We start from the raw sequence: 17,936 nt of genomic DNA on the forward strand, positions 1-17,936 counted from the left end.
AATTCAAGATGTAGATGCAAACACTGGTTTGTATGTGACTGTGCAGGTCATGCAAAGATTGTACACCTTCTGTTGGAGAGAAACAAGTCTGGGATGATCCCATCAGACAGTCAGGGAGCAACACCTCTTCACTATGGAGCTCAGAGCAACTATGCTGTAAGACATAAGACATCATTTTTAAGTGTGTAAAATAATATCTTGTAAGTTTGGACCCTGAATGTTTTGCTTTTCATTTGTTTCTTTTAATTGGGCTTCATTAGAGCTTTAGAAAAAAATTGTGACAGAACGTCAGTTGAATTGTTGGTTCATTGATTCATTCATTTATATATTTAAACAAATATAGATTTGTTTTTTGTGTTGAATCATTCATTGATTGATTTATTATAGATAGATAGATAGATAGATAGATAGATAGATAGATAGATAGATAGATAGATAGATAGATAGATAGATAGATAGATAGATAGATAGATGTATATATTGCTGTGTATATATTCATATAAATGATATCATATATATTTAAATATAATATACACAGTACACACATTATGTAAACAAAAAACTTTTATTTTGAATGCGATTATTTGCAATTAATATATAAACTACTATATATCTTATTGCTTTATTGAATTGTTTCTGGTGGTTTTGCGTATTTATAATGTTCTCTGTCTGTCTAGGACACAGTCGCAGTGTTCCTGAAACACCACTCTGTGCGAGATGAGCCCGATCTGGAGGGACGAACAGCATTCATGTGGGCTGCGGGGAAGGGCAGTGATGATGTCATCAAAATTATGCTGGATTTGAAAAAGGACTTGGATATAAACATGACTGACAAATATGGAGGGACAGGTGTGTGAGAGAGTTACACAATCACACACACATACACACAGACAGTCATTTTGAACACAATTATCCATTCCTGGCCTAAACTGGTTAGTTTCAGCTCAGATCAGTGATAATTGCATTTTCTGTTCAATCAAGCAATTAACAAGCCATATCCTATGTATGTACCTCCATACAGCCATAACAAGAGTTGACGGTTTGGTCACTGTCTTTATGTGCTGTTTTGTGTGTGTGTATGTGTAGCGCTTCATGCGGCTGCACTCTCAGGGCATGTGTCCACTGTGCGGTTGTTGCTAGAGCAAGGAGCTATGGTGGACCCGCTGGACGTAATGAAACACACACCTCTGTTCCGGGCTTGTGAGATGGGCCATCGAGATGTCATTCTAACACTCATCAAAGGTTTGTAAGTGCACACATGACCCTTTATCCTCCCCATTGGTGCTGTCCAGGGATATTTATTTATTGCATAAAATAATTTTTTAGACATAAACATTATTTTGCAACTCTGTCTAAAATAAATTACTTTGTTTTTGCATATTCAAAATAATCTATATATCTGAAAATAAATAAATAAATAAAAATTTATATACAGTAGTTTGTATTATATGTATTTGTTTGTTTGTTTTTGAGACTTATTTTATAATATATATGTAATGTTACGTATAAAATTATTTTTGTTGTTTTTGCATATTTTTTTGAAAATTATTTGATTAACATTGGTGTCATTTATCACATTGATATTATGATTCATTGTCTTTATGCCATCATTAGCTGCTTTTGGTAAGTTATCTAAATATAAAATTTATAGCAATAAATTCACAAACGTGTTTTGTAGTTAAAACTATTTTATTTTATACATATTTGGGGGGAAAAAGTAGCTAGAGCCAGCATTGCATTTATTTCTAGGCCACTTTGTTTATCAGAATTGGAGTAATCTAGTTTTGTTAAGCATCACTAGAGCATGACTGACTTGTTTGTGAAGATGTGGCACTATGTTGTTGGAAAAGTGTCAGTAGAGATCTCTGTTTAAAGTACAACAGTTCAAAGAGTGTTCATGGTAAATCTGCATCTTTTATACATTTAGGAGGGGCACGTGTTGATCTGGTAGACATAGACGGTCACTCTGCTCTGCACTGGGCGGCTCTGGGTGGCAATGCGGAGGTGTGCGAGGTGCTAATGGAGAACGGGATCAGTCCTAACCTGCAGGACCACGCAGGACGGACCCCTCTCCAGTGTGCGGCATATGCTGGCTACATCAACTGCATGGCCTTGCTCATTCAGCATGATGCAGACCCCAATATCCAGGACAAGGAGGTATGATTGTCCTGGATGCAAAGCTAACACTGAGAACATGCACTGGCCTGCTGGATATAAAAGTATGAGAAGGGGATATAAAGGGAGAATAAGAGAAAGACTGAAGAATAGCTTGAGGTTTGACTTTTGTATATGTTTTTTTTGTTTTTTGTTAAGGGGAGAACCGCACTCCACTGGTCCTGTAATAATGGTTATCTGGATGCTGTGAAGCTGCTTCTGGGGTGTGGGGCCTTTCCCAACCATATGGAGCACACTGAGGAGAGGTAACAAACATTCATGCATGTACATGTTCTTGAAATGTGGCCTAGCGGTTATGGATCTGACTGCAGATCCATATATATGTTATTGAAAACTATGTATATAGTATATTAGTATATTAGGTTTTATTTGAAAAAAATAATAATAATACTTTTATTTAGCAAGGATGTTTTATATTGATCAAAAGTAACCAGTAAAGACATTTAACAAAAATGTTACAAAAGATTTCTGTTTCATCAAAGCGTCCTGGAAAAACTTTATTAGAGTTTTTACAAAAATATTAAGCAGCTTAATATTTCACTGTTTGACTGTTTTCAACATTGATAATAATGATGAATGTTTCTTAACACCAAATCAGCCTATTAGAATTATTTCTGAAGGATCACGTGACACTGAAAATTGAAATAATGGCTGCTAAAAAGTTACATTTTTTTAAAAATTACATTTTAAAATATATTAAAATAGAAAACTCTTATTTCACAACTGTGGTAATATTTTACTGCAAGTAAATGCAATCTTGGTGAGCATAAGGGACTTCTTTCAAAAAAATTAAAAATCTTAAAGACTCCAGTTTTTGAATAAAAACTTTTATATTTTAATTTAAAATTTGAGGTCCTTCACATCAAAAAATAAAACAAATGGCTGTGTTAAATGGCTCCTGACTATAATCGTTGTGTTTAGGTACACTCCTCTAGACTATGCCCTGCTGGGAGAGCATCAGGAACTGACCCAGTTTCTACTGGAGCATGGAGCTCTGTCCATCACCGCCATCCAGGACATCGCCGCCTCGTCCATCCAGGCTCTTTACAAGGGCTACAAGGTCCGACGGGCCTTCAGAGAACGCAAGAAGCTCCTCATGAGACACGAACAACTGCGCAAGGATGCTGCAAAGTAAGACTCGTGTAAACCCATACCTTCTGCCTTGAAGAGAAAGAGATAAGATAAATGGTGTTGTGCAAATATTCTCTTACCCACAATCCAGTGCTGATTGATGTAGCTAGGTTGATCTGCAGAGCTCACACGGAATGTTTGCATGAATATAATACCTGTTGTTTAATTATGTGTGTTTGCTCAGAAGCAGCTCATCTATCTACCTGCCTGCTGAGGAATATGAGCATCAATTTCTTGCTGTCAATAATGGAAATAGATGAGACGATAGAGAGAGAGAGAGAGACAGAGAGAGAGAAAGAGCGAGAGAGATTCACTCATCCTCCCTCATTTTCTGTTAATTGGGCAATGTTCAGCTGCTCAACAGTTTGACATTTAGAGTCTGTCAGCTCTGAGGATGGATGAATGAATACACACATACGCAGCTTAGAACGTGTCCTCTCCTTTCCAGGGTCTGCTTAAACACGTTAACATACATTCATTTCATTGCCGTTAAACTTGTTTGTGTAGTCCATCACTCTAACCTAATGTCTTTAATCAGTGTTATTCTGCCCCCAAACTATCCATCTACTCTTTTTTTTTTTTTTTTTTTTTTCCTGCTAGGTGTTCAAAACATGATGTTTAGCAAGTGTCTTTCACAAATTCTGCCCTGTTGAAATCATATTGTAATGACCTGGCAATCAGCGCTAGCAGCCAGGTGCATTATGGGTATTTGTTTAGAGTTGATTTATGCGTTATTTAAGTAAGATGGTTGGGTTTTTGCGTCAGCAATGTTATGTGTGTTTATGTTCAAGTCAGTTCGGGTGGGTTTGGTTCATTTACTGCCCTGTTATGTAAAGAGTGTGCTGTTACCGTCACAGAGAGAGATGTGTAGGGGAGGGACTTGGCAATATGGGCTTGCTTGTAAAAGTTCTAATTCTGTGATCAGAATAAATGTGTAACGAAGACATTACTGCCTCCTGCTGGTTTGTTTTGCCACTGCTTTGGCCGACAGAGACACTCAATGTCGTGCGGTGTATGGGACACGAGTGCTCGCATTTCCTGCTAGTAATTAGTCAGTAATAGTGCAGCGGCCTAACTTAGCTCGGTTAGCCCCACGTTTTACAGAACAACAGCCAGTTGTTACAGTGGTGTCAGAAGTGGGATTTGGGCTGTTTAGAAGACGCCAATATGGAGCAAAGTATAGGCGAATTAGAGCGTGCCATCCGAGAGAACAGCATCATGTTAGAGCGCCTGACAAGTGAGACGACGCGGAGGAGCAGGGCTCCGCACCAACCTGACGGCGCCAGTGTTCCCCGGACAATGTACCGCGCTCCTGGTCAGGGGCGGAACGAACCACCGGCCGTCACACCGACACTACAAATCAATGGCCGCCCAGGCATCCTCATACGATCACCTGCCAAGCTGCCACGATACAGCGGGTTGACACCCCTGGAGCCTTACCTGGCACAGGTCGACCTGGCTGCTCTCCACGATGGATGGAGCCGCGAGGAGACAGCGACTCACTTAGCCCTCGCCTTGGAGGGTCCTGCGCTTCAGGTCCTCATCGATCTGTCCCCTGAAGAGCGGCGTGATCTCCAGGCCCTCACCGCTGCTCTCAACCGCCGCTTCGGGCAGAGAACCTCCGCAGAGCAGAGCAGGGAGGAGCTGACAAACCGACGTCGACGTGAAGGAGAGAGTGTGGGCACATTTGCCGCTGACATCCGGGTCTATGCCCGGAGGGGCTACCCTACCTTTCCGGCCACAGCGAGGGAAGAGTTGAGCCTCCACGCTTTCCTGCGGGGCCTTACACCTGAGCGGCTCCGCCAGCATGTCCGCCTGTTGTCACCCCGAGATCTGAGTGAGGCGCTGAGAGAGGCTGAGCGAGCCGAGGAGGTGCTACAGGCTGGGCCGATGACAAGTCAAGCTCCGCTCCAACGCCAGCTAACGAGAGCAGCCGAACGAGAGGTGGAAGGGGTCCAGTCTGAGGAGGAGGTCAGCTGGGTCCAACCAGCGGTGACCCCCCGACGGAGGTCCAGACTAGACCGCTGCTTCCGCTGCAGAGAACCGGGGCACTTCGCCAGGGACTGCCCTGCCCCGAGCCCCCGGCCCCGGGCAATGTCACCCCCGGGAAACGACCTCGGAGTGAGGCAGTGAGGGGACCCTCACCCCGTTCTACAGCACCCCTCCACAATGACTGCCCTACTGTGGGGCGCTGCGGGATTACCAGAGGACTGTACCTGGACTGTGTGGTTGACGGGCAGCCCTGCAGCGCCCTGGTGGATACGGGGTCCACCATTTGCTTGCTACGAAAAGGACTGTTGTCAGGAACGGCCGGTCCCCTTCCAGAGGACTGGACCCCCACCAATACCGAACTACTCACCGTCACGGGTGAAAGGACAGTAATGCCTGGGAAGAAGCTGTTGTCTGTGGTGGTGGGGACGAGCCAGACGCGCCACGAGTTCTGGCTCGCCGACATCAGAGATGAGTGCATTGTTGGCCTGGACTTGTTGGCCCACTGGGGAGCACGTGTTGACGTGCCAGGGGCCGCCCTCTGCCTCGGTAACGAGACCGTGCCGCTCCGGTTGGGCCGGAGCCGCCATGGAGAGGCTGCCGCCCCACAGCCGCCGTCCAGACATCAGTGCTCGCCGGCTCCAGCCCCCAGCCGCCGCACAAGAGCTGCAGAGACTCAGGGGGAGCCCTGGGGGAGCATTGTAGCTCAGACCAGCACACCCCAGCCGTTATCACCACACACTCCATCCGCCCCCCCATCACCTGAGACTGTTGTTGCTGTTGAGGAGTTGGGGCGGCGAAGCGGTGAGCATCTAAGCACGTCGCAGCAGGAGCAGCTGCAACACCTATTGAGAGAATTTGTGGACATTTTTGCAGCCCGAGAGGAGGACTGTACCAGGACAGCTCTGGTGCAGCATCACATTGACACTGGCCCCGCGGCCCCCATTCGCTTGCGCCCCCACCGACTGCCTCTCGCTAAGCGCCAGGCTGCCGAACAAATGATCCGAGATATGGCAGCTAACAGCATTATTAAGCCCTCGGACAGTCCCTGGGCCGCACCCATGGTCATGGTGCGGAAGAAAACGGGGGGGTGGCGCCCCTGCGTGGACTTTCGACGACTGAATGCGGTCACCCGCAAGGACTCATACCCGCTGCCGCGCATTGATGATGCATTGGATTATGTAGCTGGATCCTGTTGGTTCAGCTCTTTGGACTTGCGCAGCGGGTATTGGCAAGTAGAGCTGGCGTCAGAGGCCCGGCCCAAAACTGCGTTTACCATAGGGCAAGGACTGTGGCAGTTTAGGGTGATGCCCTTTGGACTGTGTAACGCTCCAGCCACTTTTGAAAGGCTGATGGAGCGTGTCCTTAAAGACATTCCCCGCACTCGCTGTGTGGTCTACTTGGACGATCTGTTGGTCCATGCCAGAGACTTTGACCAGGCTGTCCACAACTTACGGGAGGTCCTGACAGCCATCCGTAGTGCCGGGTTGCGGTTGAACCCGGCCAAGTGTAACCTGCTCACCCGCCAGACGCAGTTCCTGGGGCACGTGGTTAGCGAGAGCGGGGTGGCCACCGACCCAACAAAGGTGGCCGCGGTGAGGGATTGGCCCCCACCAACCAACATCTCTGAGCTACGGAGCTTCCTGGGCCTGGCCTCCTATTATAGGAGGTTCGTCAGAGACTTTGCAACCATCGCCAGCCCCTTACATCAGCTGACAAACAAGGGCCGGCGGTTTGGGTGGTCTGAGGACTGTGCGGCAGCTTTCAGGCAGCTAAAAGCCGCTCTCATCGACGCTCCTGTCCTGGCCTACCCTGATCCCAACAAACCTTTCCTTGTGGACACTGACGCTAGTAACGTGGGGGTCGGGGCTGTACTCAGCCAGAGGGGGGAGTCTGGGGAGCAAGTGGTGGCCTACTATAGCTGCAGCCTCAGTCGCCCAGAAAGAAATTACTGTGTCACCCGGCGGGAGTTGCTAGCGGTGATCCTGGCAGTCCGTCATTTCAGGCCCTACCTCCTGGGCACCAGGTTCACACTGAGGACCGACCACGCTAGCCTCACCTGGATGCTGAACTTCCGCCAGCCAGAGGGTCAGGTGGCAAGGTGGCTGGAGATCCTCCAAGAGTATGACTTTGAGGTTCAGCACCGACCAGGGCGACAGCATGCCAATGCTGACGCCCTCTCCAGACGCCCATGCCTCGCTGATGAGTGTCGATACTGTGGTCGTCAGGAAGAAAGAGGTCTGGGGCCATCGTCGGCGGCAGTAGGGCCGGGTGACAGTGGTGGAGATGGGGAACCGTTCACCACCGAGCAGCTGAGGCAACAGCAGGCGAATGACCGAGTGCTGGTAAAGGTGAGGGGTTGGCTGGAGGCCCGAACACGTCCAGACTGGCCAGCCGTGTCCTCCCAGGGTCCCGAGATCAAGTCGCTTCATTCTCAGTGGGGCAGCCTGGAGCTCCACGATGGTGTGATCTACAGGCGGTGGCAGGCACCTGGTGGGGGAATCGACCGTCTGCAACTCCTGGTTCCTCACACTCTGCGGCCGTTGGTCCTCCGTTGGGTTCATGGGGCAGCTGGAGCCGGCCATTTCGGGAACTCTAAGACAGTGCGGCGGCTGCGGCAGCGATTCTACTGGCCGGGGTGTCGGCAGGATGCAGAGCTGCACGTTCACTGCTGCGATGTCTGCACAGCACAGAAAGGACCCAGCCGACGCTCTCATGCGCCGTTGCAGCAGTACCTAGTCGGGGCGCCCATGGAGAGGATCGGGGTGGACATCTTGGGTCCGTTCCCCATCACAGAGGCCGGCAACCGCTTTGTCCTGGTCGCTATGGACTACTTTACAAAGTGGCCAGAGGCGTATGCGGTGCCGGATCAGAGTGCTTACACATCGGCGCAGCGACTAGTGGATGAGATGTTCGCCCGGTTCGGGGTGCCGGACGAACTTCATAGTGACCAGGGGCGGAACTTTGAGAGCCGATTGTTCAGTGAGGTGTGCCAGCGGTTGGGGGTGAAGAAGACAAGAACCACTCCCCTCCATCCGCAAAGCGATGGACTGGTTGAGCGGTTCAACCGCACACTGGCGACCCAACTTGCCATTTTGACCAGTCAGCATCAGAGAGACTGGGACCAGCATCTGCCCCTGGTCCTGTGGGCGTATAGGACAGCAGTGCAGGAGTCGAGTCAGTGCACACCGGCGGCGCTGATGTTTGGCAGGGAGCTCCGCACGCCGGTGGACTTGGTGTTCGGGTCGCCCCCCGAGCCAGAGATTGCCGGTGGACCAGAACTGGACTATTTCAGGCGATTGAAGGAGCGTCTGAGCACCGTTCATCAACTGGCCAGGGAGGCTCTAGAGGACGCTGGAGCCCGCCAGAAGCGGGCGTATGACGCCCGTGCCCACGGGCCTACCCTTGGGCCAGGGGACAGAGTGTGGGTGTTCTGCCCCCAAAGGAAGCGGGGGCTGTCACCCAAACTGACGCATCATTGGCAGGGACCTGGGGAGATTCTGGACCAAATTTCAGAGGTGGTCTTCCGGGTCCGAATGCCTGGACGGGGTAGACGGGTGGTGCTTCATAAGGACCGGTTGGCACCGTACCACCCACTGGCCCCAGAGCAAGAGACTGGTGGAAGCCAGGGCGGCTCCCCACCATCCACTCCCAGTGCCGAGATGGACAATGACGGACTCCAGACTGAGCCTGGCGCTGGGAGTGGAACATCAGGGAGGCCGAAGCGTGTTCGACGCCGGCCAGGACATTTGCTGGATTTTGTTTTGGGAGATTAGGGTTGTGGGGACACTAACCCTCTTGTGGAGGGGGTTATGTAATGACCTGGCAATCAGCGCTAGCAGCCAGGTGCATTATGGGTATTTGTTTAGAGTTGATTTATGCGTTATTTAAGTAAGATGGTTGGGTTTTTGCGTCAGCAATGTTATGTGTGTTTATGTTCAAGTCAGTTCGGGTGGGTTTGGTTCATTTACTGCCCTGTTATGTAAAGAGTGTGCTGTTACCGTCACAGAGAGAGATGTGTAGGGGAGGGACTTGGCAATATGGGCTTGCTTGTAAAAGTTCTAATTCTGTGATCAGAATAAATGTGTAACGAAGACATTACTGCCTCCTGCTGGTTTGTTTTGCCACTGCTTTGGCCGACAGAGACACTCAATGTCGTGCGGTGTATGGGACACGAGTGCTCGCATTTCCTGCTAGTAATTAGTCAGTAATAGTGCAGCGGCCTAACTTAGCTCGGTTAGCCCCACGTTTTACAGAACAACAGCCAGTTGTTACAATATATTGACCTGAAATTATTGTACCAACCAAAAGTCAGAATTATTTAGCTGACTCTAAAAATCTTAAATTAACCTAATGAAAATGGGTTGTACGTATTTTAACATTAAAAACATGGTGAGTTTTTTTATGTTTAAGTCTCTTGTTCGTTTGGCTGTGGAAAAAAGATAGTCTTACATTTAAAAAAAAAAAAACTTTATCACGTTTGAGTTCATGGGTTCGCCTACCAATGGCATGAGAGGAATACAGCTTTCACTCTCAACCAAAAGCCTCATTTTCTCTTCTATTTGTATAACGAAAAAATATCAAATTTCTCAATTGTAAAAATAATCAGTAATTATTTGATTACCAAAATTATCATAGATTAGTTGAAACATTTCATAATACAACTGCATTGCAAGACAAATATTTTGTCATTGAACATTTCTTTAAAATATTATTAATATATTGTAAGTATCTGTATTTTGTCTCATCTCGTGAGCTAAGTGTCTAGTGTCTATGATATATCTCATCATTTTCCAAGTGAATGATATAGCTTTCATTCTTCAGGTTAATTATAAGGAAAGAGATAACTTTGCCATAGTATCCTTTCAAATGTTATAGTTGCCACAGTCATTGCATTCTTTGCATGTGCTGCACTTAATTTGTACCATATTGTTGTATTAGCTTATTAATTCGAATTTGAAAGATAATGATGTTGTTTGAAAAGTGAGTTCTCTGATTTTAGTCTTTGAAAACCAAAAAAGTAATGTTTGAAAAGTCCTTGAAAGTACTGGAATTTCATTTAGCCTTAAACCCTGTTTAAGTTACTAGTTCTTGGAGCATTTGAATGTTTTTGTTGTTGCTAATTGAACTGAACTGTAATTTTCTGAAGTAAACTGTCTTTGTATGTTTCCTATTTTATATTAATTTCCTAGTATTTAATTGATCATTATTTCTTTTGAACAAAACAATTGAGTGTAGTTAATAGTTAGTTCAGAGGAAAATCATTCAAATAATATTTTTTTTTTTGTTTGTTTGCCAAATAACCCTGCGTATATGTCCACCTCCGTAACCCCTGGAAAAAAGTTCAGGCTCAGGATTTTTTTTTTTGTTTGTTTGTTTTAACCCCCGAATATTATTACAATTTAAAATAACTGTTTTTGATTTGAATGTACTTTATGTAATTACTGTTATGGTGAAGCTGAATTGTCAGCAGCCGTTACTCCAGTCTTCAGTGTCACAACATCCTTCAGAAATCATTCTAATATTGGTGCTTTTGGTGCTCAAGAAACATTTCTTATTATTATGAATGTTGGACATATTTGTGCTGCTTCGTATTTTTGTGGAAATTTTTCAGAATTCTGTGACCAAATAGAGAGTTGAAAAGAACAGCATTTATTTGAAATAGGAATCTTAAACAATCTTAACATTATAAATGTACTTACTGTGTCCTTGATGAATAAAAGTATTAATTTCTTTTAAAATCTTACTGATCCCAAACCTTTGAAAACTAGTTTAAATGTATCTGAATATTCGCTATGGCATCCATAAGAAGATACTTTACTTGTTGTCAACTGAAAGATGAAAATAAATGATCCAGGACAGTCGTCATTAACAGGATAAAAGTATGTGTATGAGTAAATTAATGTGCGTTGTGTGTGTTTTTTGCTTCTTTAGGAAGAGGGAAGAGGAGCGCAGACGTGAGGCGGAGCAGCAGCTCTCGTTGGCTGAGGCAGATCAGAAACAGCTCGTCTCATTGGCTGCAGCCAAAGTGGAAAAACTCTCACTGGATGAAACGGAGCAGAGCATTAAAGATCCATTGGTGGCGAAAGGACACAAACACAAAAAGTCCCCCAGCGCTCATAACGTCCATTCACAGAACAGGAGAGAGAAAAAACATAGAACTGGTGAGTTTATGAACTAGAAAGTACGGAATACATGACATGGCGTTACACTTCAGTGCACATTAATTAGTCACTAAATTAAATTATTTTTTTATTACCAATAATTATTTTCACCTTATAAATGGCCAAACAAAAAAAATATATGTATATGTGCAGTGTTGGGCAAGCTACTTGGAAAATGTAGTGAACTAAGCTAACAGTTACTCCTCATTAAATGAAGCTTCACTACACTAAAGCTACAGCCCTGGGAATTGTAGCAAGCTAAGCTACAGCAACATGGCAAAGGTAGTTTACTACATCCAAGCTATTTAAAAAAAAAAAAATAATAATAATTTTTATATTGAACCAACCTCATACCAAGTCAATGCTCTCTCAGTGATCAATAAAACTGTCAGTTAATCACATAGATAACAGGCATAATAGTTCAGTTTAATTGTTTATTCAACAACTGTTCCAAACCAATTTGGCAACAAAAATCAGTATCATGTACAGGGCCAGATTTACTTCATATTGTGACATACTAGGCAAAATAAATGTTTGCTGTCGGCCGGAAACCTCCTGGTAATTGATATTGTGGCTTTATTGTATACAGATACATTTATATAAATGGTAACACTTCATAATAAGGTTCAATAGTTAACATTAGTTAACGTACTAAGAATGAACAATACTTCTGCAGCATTTATTAATGTTAATTTCAACATTTACTAACGCATTACAGTTTTTCTCAGTCATTTTGGTGCATTTCTCAGATCAGAAAATGAAATCTTGTCAGTTGTGCACATGATAAAAGCAGTTTCTCATTCTTTTGATCAAGTTGCAATTGCTTTGGTACATTCATGCAAATGAGTACATTTGTCTGCGTTTTCCTACATTATCAGTTGCTAATGTCATGCTCAATATTTATTATTTAGTTCTCTGTGCAATAGTCTTACCCCTCAAAACATCTAATCATTAGTTCATCATATAAGTCATTAAATGCAAAATGGTTGATCTAGTTGTCATAAACTATCAAGCACATTTTCTATGTATTTCTATTAGTCTTTTTGTAAATTTGCCATGCAGGTGAATCTAGACTTTCACTAATGAAGAGAATGCAGATCAATCAATGACAAACCAGTTCTCTGAAAGTCCTCATACAGTGCTGCATGCAGAAGCAAAGCTCTGCCTGTGTTTGCCTTTCTAATTGAGTATTTTCGCCTTTGTGCCCATATTTCTTTTTATTTTCTGTATCACAATGACGTTGTAATATTTTATTTTTATTATAATATTATAACTAGTAAAAGTGTAACTATGTGATCCAGTCTCTTTCAATCAATATCCCACATACAGTAATGTGTAAATTTGTACTTTTAAAATGGATCTATGGCATACATAAGAAGTGCAGCCTTTTGCATTTCAGTACAATGACTGTCATCCAAACTGTTGCCATAGTTTATATCAGGTAATACTAAGAGAGCGCACTGTTATATTGACAACTTGACTAAGCACTTTGCCTTTCTTGTTTGTGAACAATGACACAAGGACTTTTCATTCTCATGCCACTGATTTGTTCATTGACATACTTAACTTTGAGAGATGAACTAAAGATTTTGAATAAGTTGCAGGCTTTTGCAGGTAAGCCATTGTGTGGTGCTGTTTGTACAAATTGTTTTGACAAATGCACATACTTTGCGAATATTAAGGATGATTCAAGAAATGCACCAAAGTGACTGAGAAAAACTAAAATCAAAAGTTGTGTTTGTTAACATTAGTTAATGCATTGAACCAATGAACGACTGTATTTTCATTAACATTAACAAAGATGAATAAATAGGCGAATGTTTTTTCCCGTCATACCTCCACATCAAAGGCAGTAGGCTAAAGGGCATCCTATTTACATTTCCAAGAACTTGCAGGTCATACAGTTTTATGTCGCTGTATGGGCACTCGGTTTTTTTCTGTTATTTGGCCAAAGTATCATATTATAAAAGATTCAGCGCTTCGCACAAGCTATTTGGCTGTGACTTGACAACAAATGCTAGACTAAGACACTCTTATCCGCTCCTCAAATACAAAAAACACTAGCCTTTATAAATATAGTGTTTCTTGAGTGATGAAAACGCTGTACTTATTCAGTCAACAGTTCTTTATTTACCTTCAGACAGCAAACAAGCTGAGATGCTCTAAACTGCGCGCCGCACTTCACTTTATTTTACTGCCAAATGTCGAGAGCGCATTTTTGTTGCGCGAAAGTAGATGAATATAATCTCCCCGCTCGCGAATTTCCTTTGCTCTCGCACAAAAACGGACGCGTGCTCTCGGATATAAGTTACGCTGCTCTCGCACAGAGAGAGTGCGCGCACTTAAAACATGTCTCTCCTCTCGCTCAAGTGTGCGTGTGCGCGCTCAAACTTTGTCCTGTGCACTCGCACATCTCTCCGTGCTCTTGCGCTAGATATTAATTCTTTTCACATTTAAACATCAAAAGTTATCAACCAATCAGATTTTTCTACGACGGACCCGATGAAAATACTAGGCCTACGTGAAGAGGGAACTGATCCTGGAGTTTCTTTACAATTTTATAATATTTAGTCATATTAATCAAATGTATATTATAATTGGGTGCATGGATGATGCATATATATATATAAATGACAGTATTATTCAAGCTTGCAGTCATTCCTGTTGCACCTTTTCCTACCCAAATTCTTCCTTCCAGTCAACTTTGCATTTAATATGCTTTGATACAGCACTCTGTAAACAGCCACACCTTTCAGTAATGAGTTGACCCTCTGTGACTTTCCCTCTTTGTGGAGGGCGTCAATGTTCGTCTTCTGGATTATTGCCAAGTCAGCAGTCTTCCCCATTATTGTGGTTTCAAAGAACAAGAGATACCTGGAATTTATACTGTAGGGATGGTCATTAATATATATATATATAATGTATATGTAATATTGCTATAAAATTCATAATCCTTTATTATTTATACCTTTTTTTCTCAAATAAAACACGAAAGACTACAATCAATCAAAATGAATCACAAAGTGAATTTAGGCAATGTAGGTATGAATGTACAGTATGAAAAATGGATATGAATTTTGAGGTTGCTAAGGATTACAGTTAACAGTGTTATTACATTTTAGATGTATTACATCATCTTTGCTATTAGATGTACATTTTATCTATTTAAATCAGTTTTTATTCATTTATTGTAATTAGATATATTAATTTTTATATTTTATATATTTTCTTTATCATTGTTTTTTATTTTTATATAAAAAAGTTTATTTTTAAATTTTTACATATTTTTTTCACCGATCCCCTAGCACTCTGTTTCATGCCATTGTCCTGCCACTTAGTGTCAATGCACTTCTCTAACCAATTCTTTTGTTTCTCCATCAGAGCGCAGAACGAGAGAAGCTGCAACACCAGAGGCTTCTCTCCCCCCAGCAGCCTCTGGTCTCACAGTGACCCCCCTGAGGACCAGGAAGTGTTCAGGCACCATAGAGGAGGTGTGTGTGACGGAAACTTGTGGCCCAGACACATCCATATCTGTGGAATGTGGGTCCACATATGAGCGCCGATCCCCCGCTGGGTCCAGTCGACCAGGCAGTGCCAAACCGGTCAACGCAGGGGCCCATGTAACACCAGGACACATGGAAACCACCACAAAACCCAAACCAGTGATGCATAACAGACCAAGTACTACAGGGACCCACTCAAAACAAGCGGCCCAGGCTACACCACGATCCACAGAGACACAGACAGACAGCATTTGTAGATCAGCATCCAAGGGGAACAAGCCAGCATCACAGCACAAATCTACAGGAACTCAGCCATCTAACATCTCCAACTCCACCTCTGTCACACGACAAAAAGAGAGACGGGCAGAAAGAGAGATGCACAGAGATAAGGATAACAGATCAAGGACTGAGGGGGATAAACAGACTGACAGAGAGAAACAGAAATGTACAGTGATGGAAAGAGACAAAGAGAGATGGATGGTCAGAACAAGAAAAAAACAAGTTGACAAAGAGAAAGAAAAGAAGAGAGACAGCGTCCATAGTAAAAACCAGGCGGCTATTGTGATACAGAGAGCATGGAGGAGGTACTGATGTCTCTTTTTTTTTTTTTTTTCTTCCACTGTAGAATTCATTACTGTCTGCCCACTTTTTAGCAACATTGGTTTCAAGTATTTAAAAAGCCCATTGAGTTACAACCTCGGCGCTCAAAACAGTTAAGTTATTGTTAAAAATCAGTTTCCTTTGGAAAAAATGAATGAATTTTTCACTTCAGGAACCCAACTGTTGGATTTCTCTACATCAAGAGATACTTGATTCTGATTGGCCAATCACAGCATTCTGCAGTCAAATGTTTTGTTTAATGATGGTTAAACTACACTAGCTAAACCTGCTCTAGAATGAATCCAATCCAATTTACTTCTTTAAATCAAAATTTCATTCAGCTCAAGCTCAATCTGGGGTGCGTTTCCCAAAAGCAACTATGGTCACAAGTTTCGTTGTTACCAATAGAGTTCAATGGAACTAACGACCATAGTTAGCTAATGATGCTTTTAAGAAACGCACCCCTGATCGAGTAAGGTGTTTACATGAAGGCTTTTCAGTCCGATTGAGCCATCAATTAGATTTCTTGAGTGCATATAAATTTCTCTTCTGTCTCTCATGTCACTCTGAGGCTTCATTCATTTTACGTTCTAAAAATTTAATTCAAATTTATTTATTTATTAATAAATGGACAATAAATGATGGCAGATTTTCCACCATTTTAAATCTGTTTTTCCTGCAAATTAGAACAGAAAATGCATGTAAAGTCTGCAGATTCCATCAGTGTCTGCTCATATGTTGCCCACATGTTCCTTATTTGAGTTGTGGCATGGCTTTTTGCCCACCAGCACATCAACACCTCCAAGGGCAGGTCACCAGAATAGGCCTCTTATTTGTTTGTGTGTGTGTGTGTGTAGGGAATGTAATGGAGGCCCATGAGAGCACTTTCTTTTAATGGCTTTACTAAAATAATTGGATTCAGAGCACAAATAATAAGGTATATGCACATTCTTGAAGGCCCTCTTTGTGAACAGTAATTTGGTTGGCTTGTTCGATATGTTTAATATGCTGTTGCTACTTTTGTTGGTGCGCATTAATTTTTTATTTATTTTTTATTCAGGTCTTTTATTCGGGGGCGTCTTCGTAAGGTACTGTGCAAGACTGGGAAAGGGGCGGAGTCTGCTGAAGTCACAGCCCTGTTGATTCAGCTGTTATGGGAGTGGCCTATCTCTTATGACCACACCCACCATAAAACTTCTGATGTTCAAGCTCCTCCCACCAGGAATGTAGGGAAAAAGTGTTCTGTGCTGCAAAATATATATGGTGAGTGGTGTATGGTGATAAAAAAATATGAAGCAGCTCAGCTGTTTTCAACATTGATAATTGAGAAAAAAATTTAAATGGTTATTTGAAATTGTAATAGTTCAAAGTATTAACTGTTTCATGTGACATAGTTTTTGTTTTAATGGTATTTTTAATCAAATAAATGCAGCCTTGGTGAACATAATAGACTTCTTTCAAAAACATTAATCTAACAATCTAATCTCATCAAATCCCAAACTTTTGAACAGTATTGTATATTTGATATATTTTTCCAAATATCAGATGCATAAAATATTAATTTATTATAAATCATGTCTGATCGCTTATATAAGTTTTAGGAGACGTTTCCTTATCTATCCACATGACCTGAGTTTTTGATTCATGTCAGTAGCATAAGCTGCCAGATACAAAGTAGGACAAGCATCACTAATAAGATTATTACAGAGGGGTGTTGTGTGTTTATGTGACGTTCCAACACAGACACACACAGTCACCCCTCCCTCTTTCATATCATTTGATAAGGTGGAGTTTCAACTCAGTTAACGCAACTGACCTTCAGCAGACATGAACAGGTGATGATGGCTGAGCAGGCCAGAGACACTCTCGTTCTCAAACGCACACGTTCACGTACACACACGGACACTTGTTCCCCTCCCCGCACCTCCCTGACAGTCCTGACGTTTTGAAAAGTTCATTGCTGTCAGATGGAATGTCGAGCTGTCTCCTCTCGCTCACACACACACCGACCTCCCTCCCCTCGCCCTGTCCGCCCCCTGCCAGATGGACGCACGCTCACACACACCTGCACGTTTGATACCAAACTGTCTGAATCTTGTTATTTTAACAACTCTAGTATTAGCTGTGACGTTAACGCAGAGATATTGATCCATTCAAAAAATGTGCATGTGACTGCGTCCAAACCAATAAAACACTGTTTTTTTGGTCTAGGTGGCACCCCCTCCAAAAGAGGGCAGTCTCTGCGGGCCGCAGTGCTAAAACCGCAGAGCCAAAGTCAAGCGCTGCTGGATTTGTCACTTAAAACAAACAAACAGTGTGAGTACTTGAGTTCATAATCACTGCTGGTGTTCTTCTGCGTTGTATGTTACATCTT

The 17,936-nt window shown here is 43.2% G+C and overlaps 1 protein-coding gene across 4 annotated transcripts in view; it reads left to right on the plus strand.

Annotated features, from left to right (window-relative positions):
• Nucleotides 1-17,936, plus strand: part of LOC306887666 (inversin-like) — a 38,060-nt gene that overhangs the window by 18,724 nt on the left and 1,400 nt on the right. For all 4 annotated transcript variants that reach the window (XM_079445602.1, XM_079445601.1, XM_079445600.1 and 1 more), the window contains 10 exons: nucleotides 47-156; nucleotides 678-849; nucleotides 1,087-1,242; nucleotides 1,928-2,157; nucleotides 2,314-2,420; nucleotides 3,097-3,306; nucleotides 11,230-11,459; nucleotides 14,841-15,546; nucleotides 16,623-16,825; nucleotides 17,774-17,878. In XM_079445602.1, coding sequence (XP_079301728.1) covers nucleotides 47-156; nucleotides 678-849; nucleotides 1,087-1,242; nucleotides 1,928-2,157; nucleotides 2,314-2,420; nucleotides 3,097-3,306; nucleotides 11,230-11,459; nucleotides 14,841-15,546; nucleotides 16,623-16,825; nucleotides 17,774-17,878 — 2,229 coding nt within the window. The remainder of the gene's footprint in view (nucleotides 1-46; nucleotides 157-677; nucleotides 850-1,086; nucleotides 1,243-1,927; nucleotides 2,158-2,313; nucleotides 2,421-3,096; nucleotides 3,307-11,229; nucleotides 11,460-14,840; nucleotides 15,547-16,622; nucleotides 16,826-17,773; nucleotides 17,879-17,936) is intronic.

The sequence above is a fragment of the Barbus barbus genome (assembly GCF_936440315.1).
Source record: "Barbus barbus genome assembly, chromosome: 21".
Taxonomy (NCBI): Eukaryota; Metazoa; Chordata; class Actinopteri; order Cypriniformes; family Cyprinidae; genus Barbus; species Barbus barbus.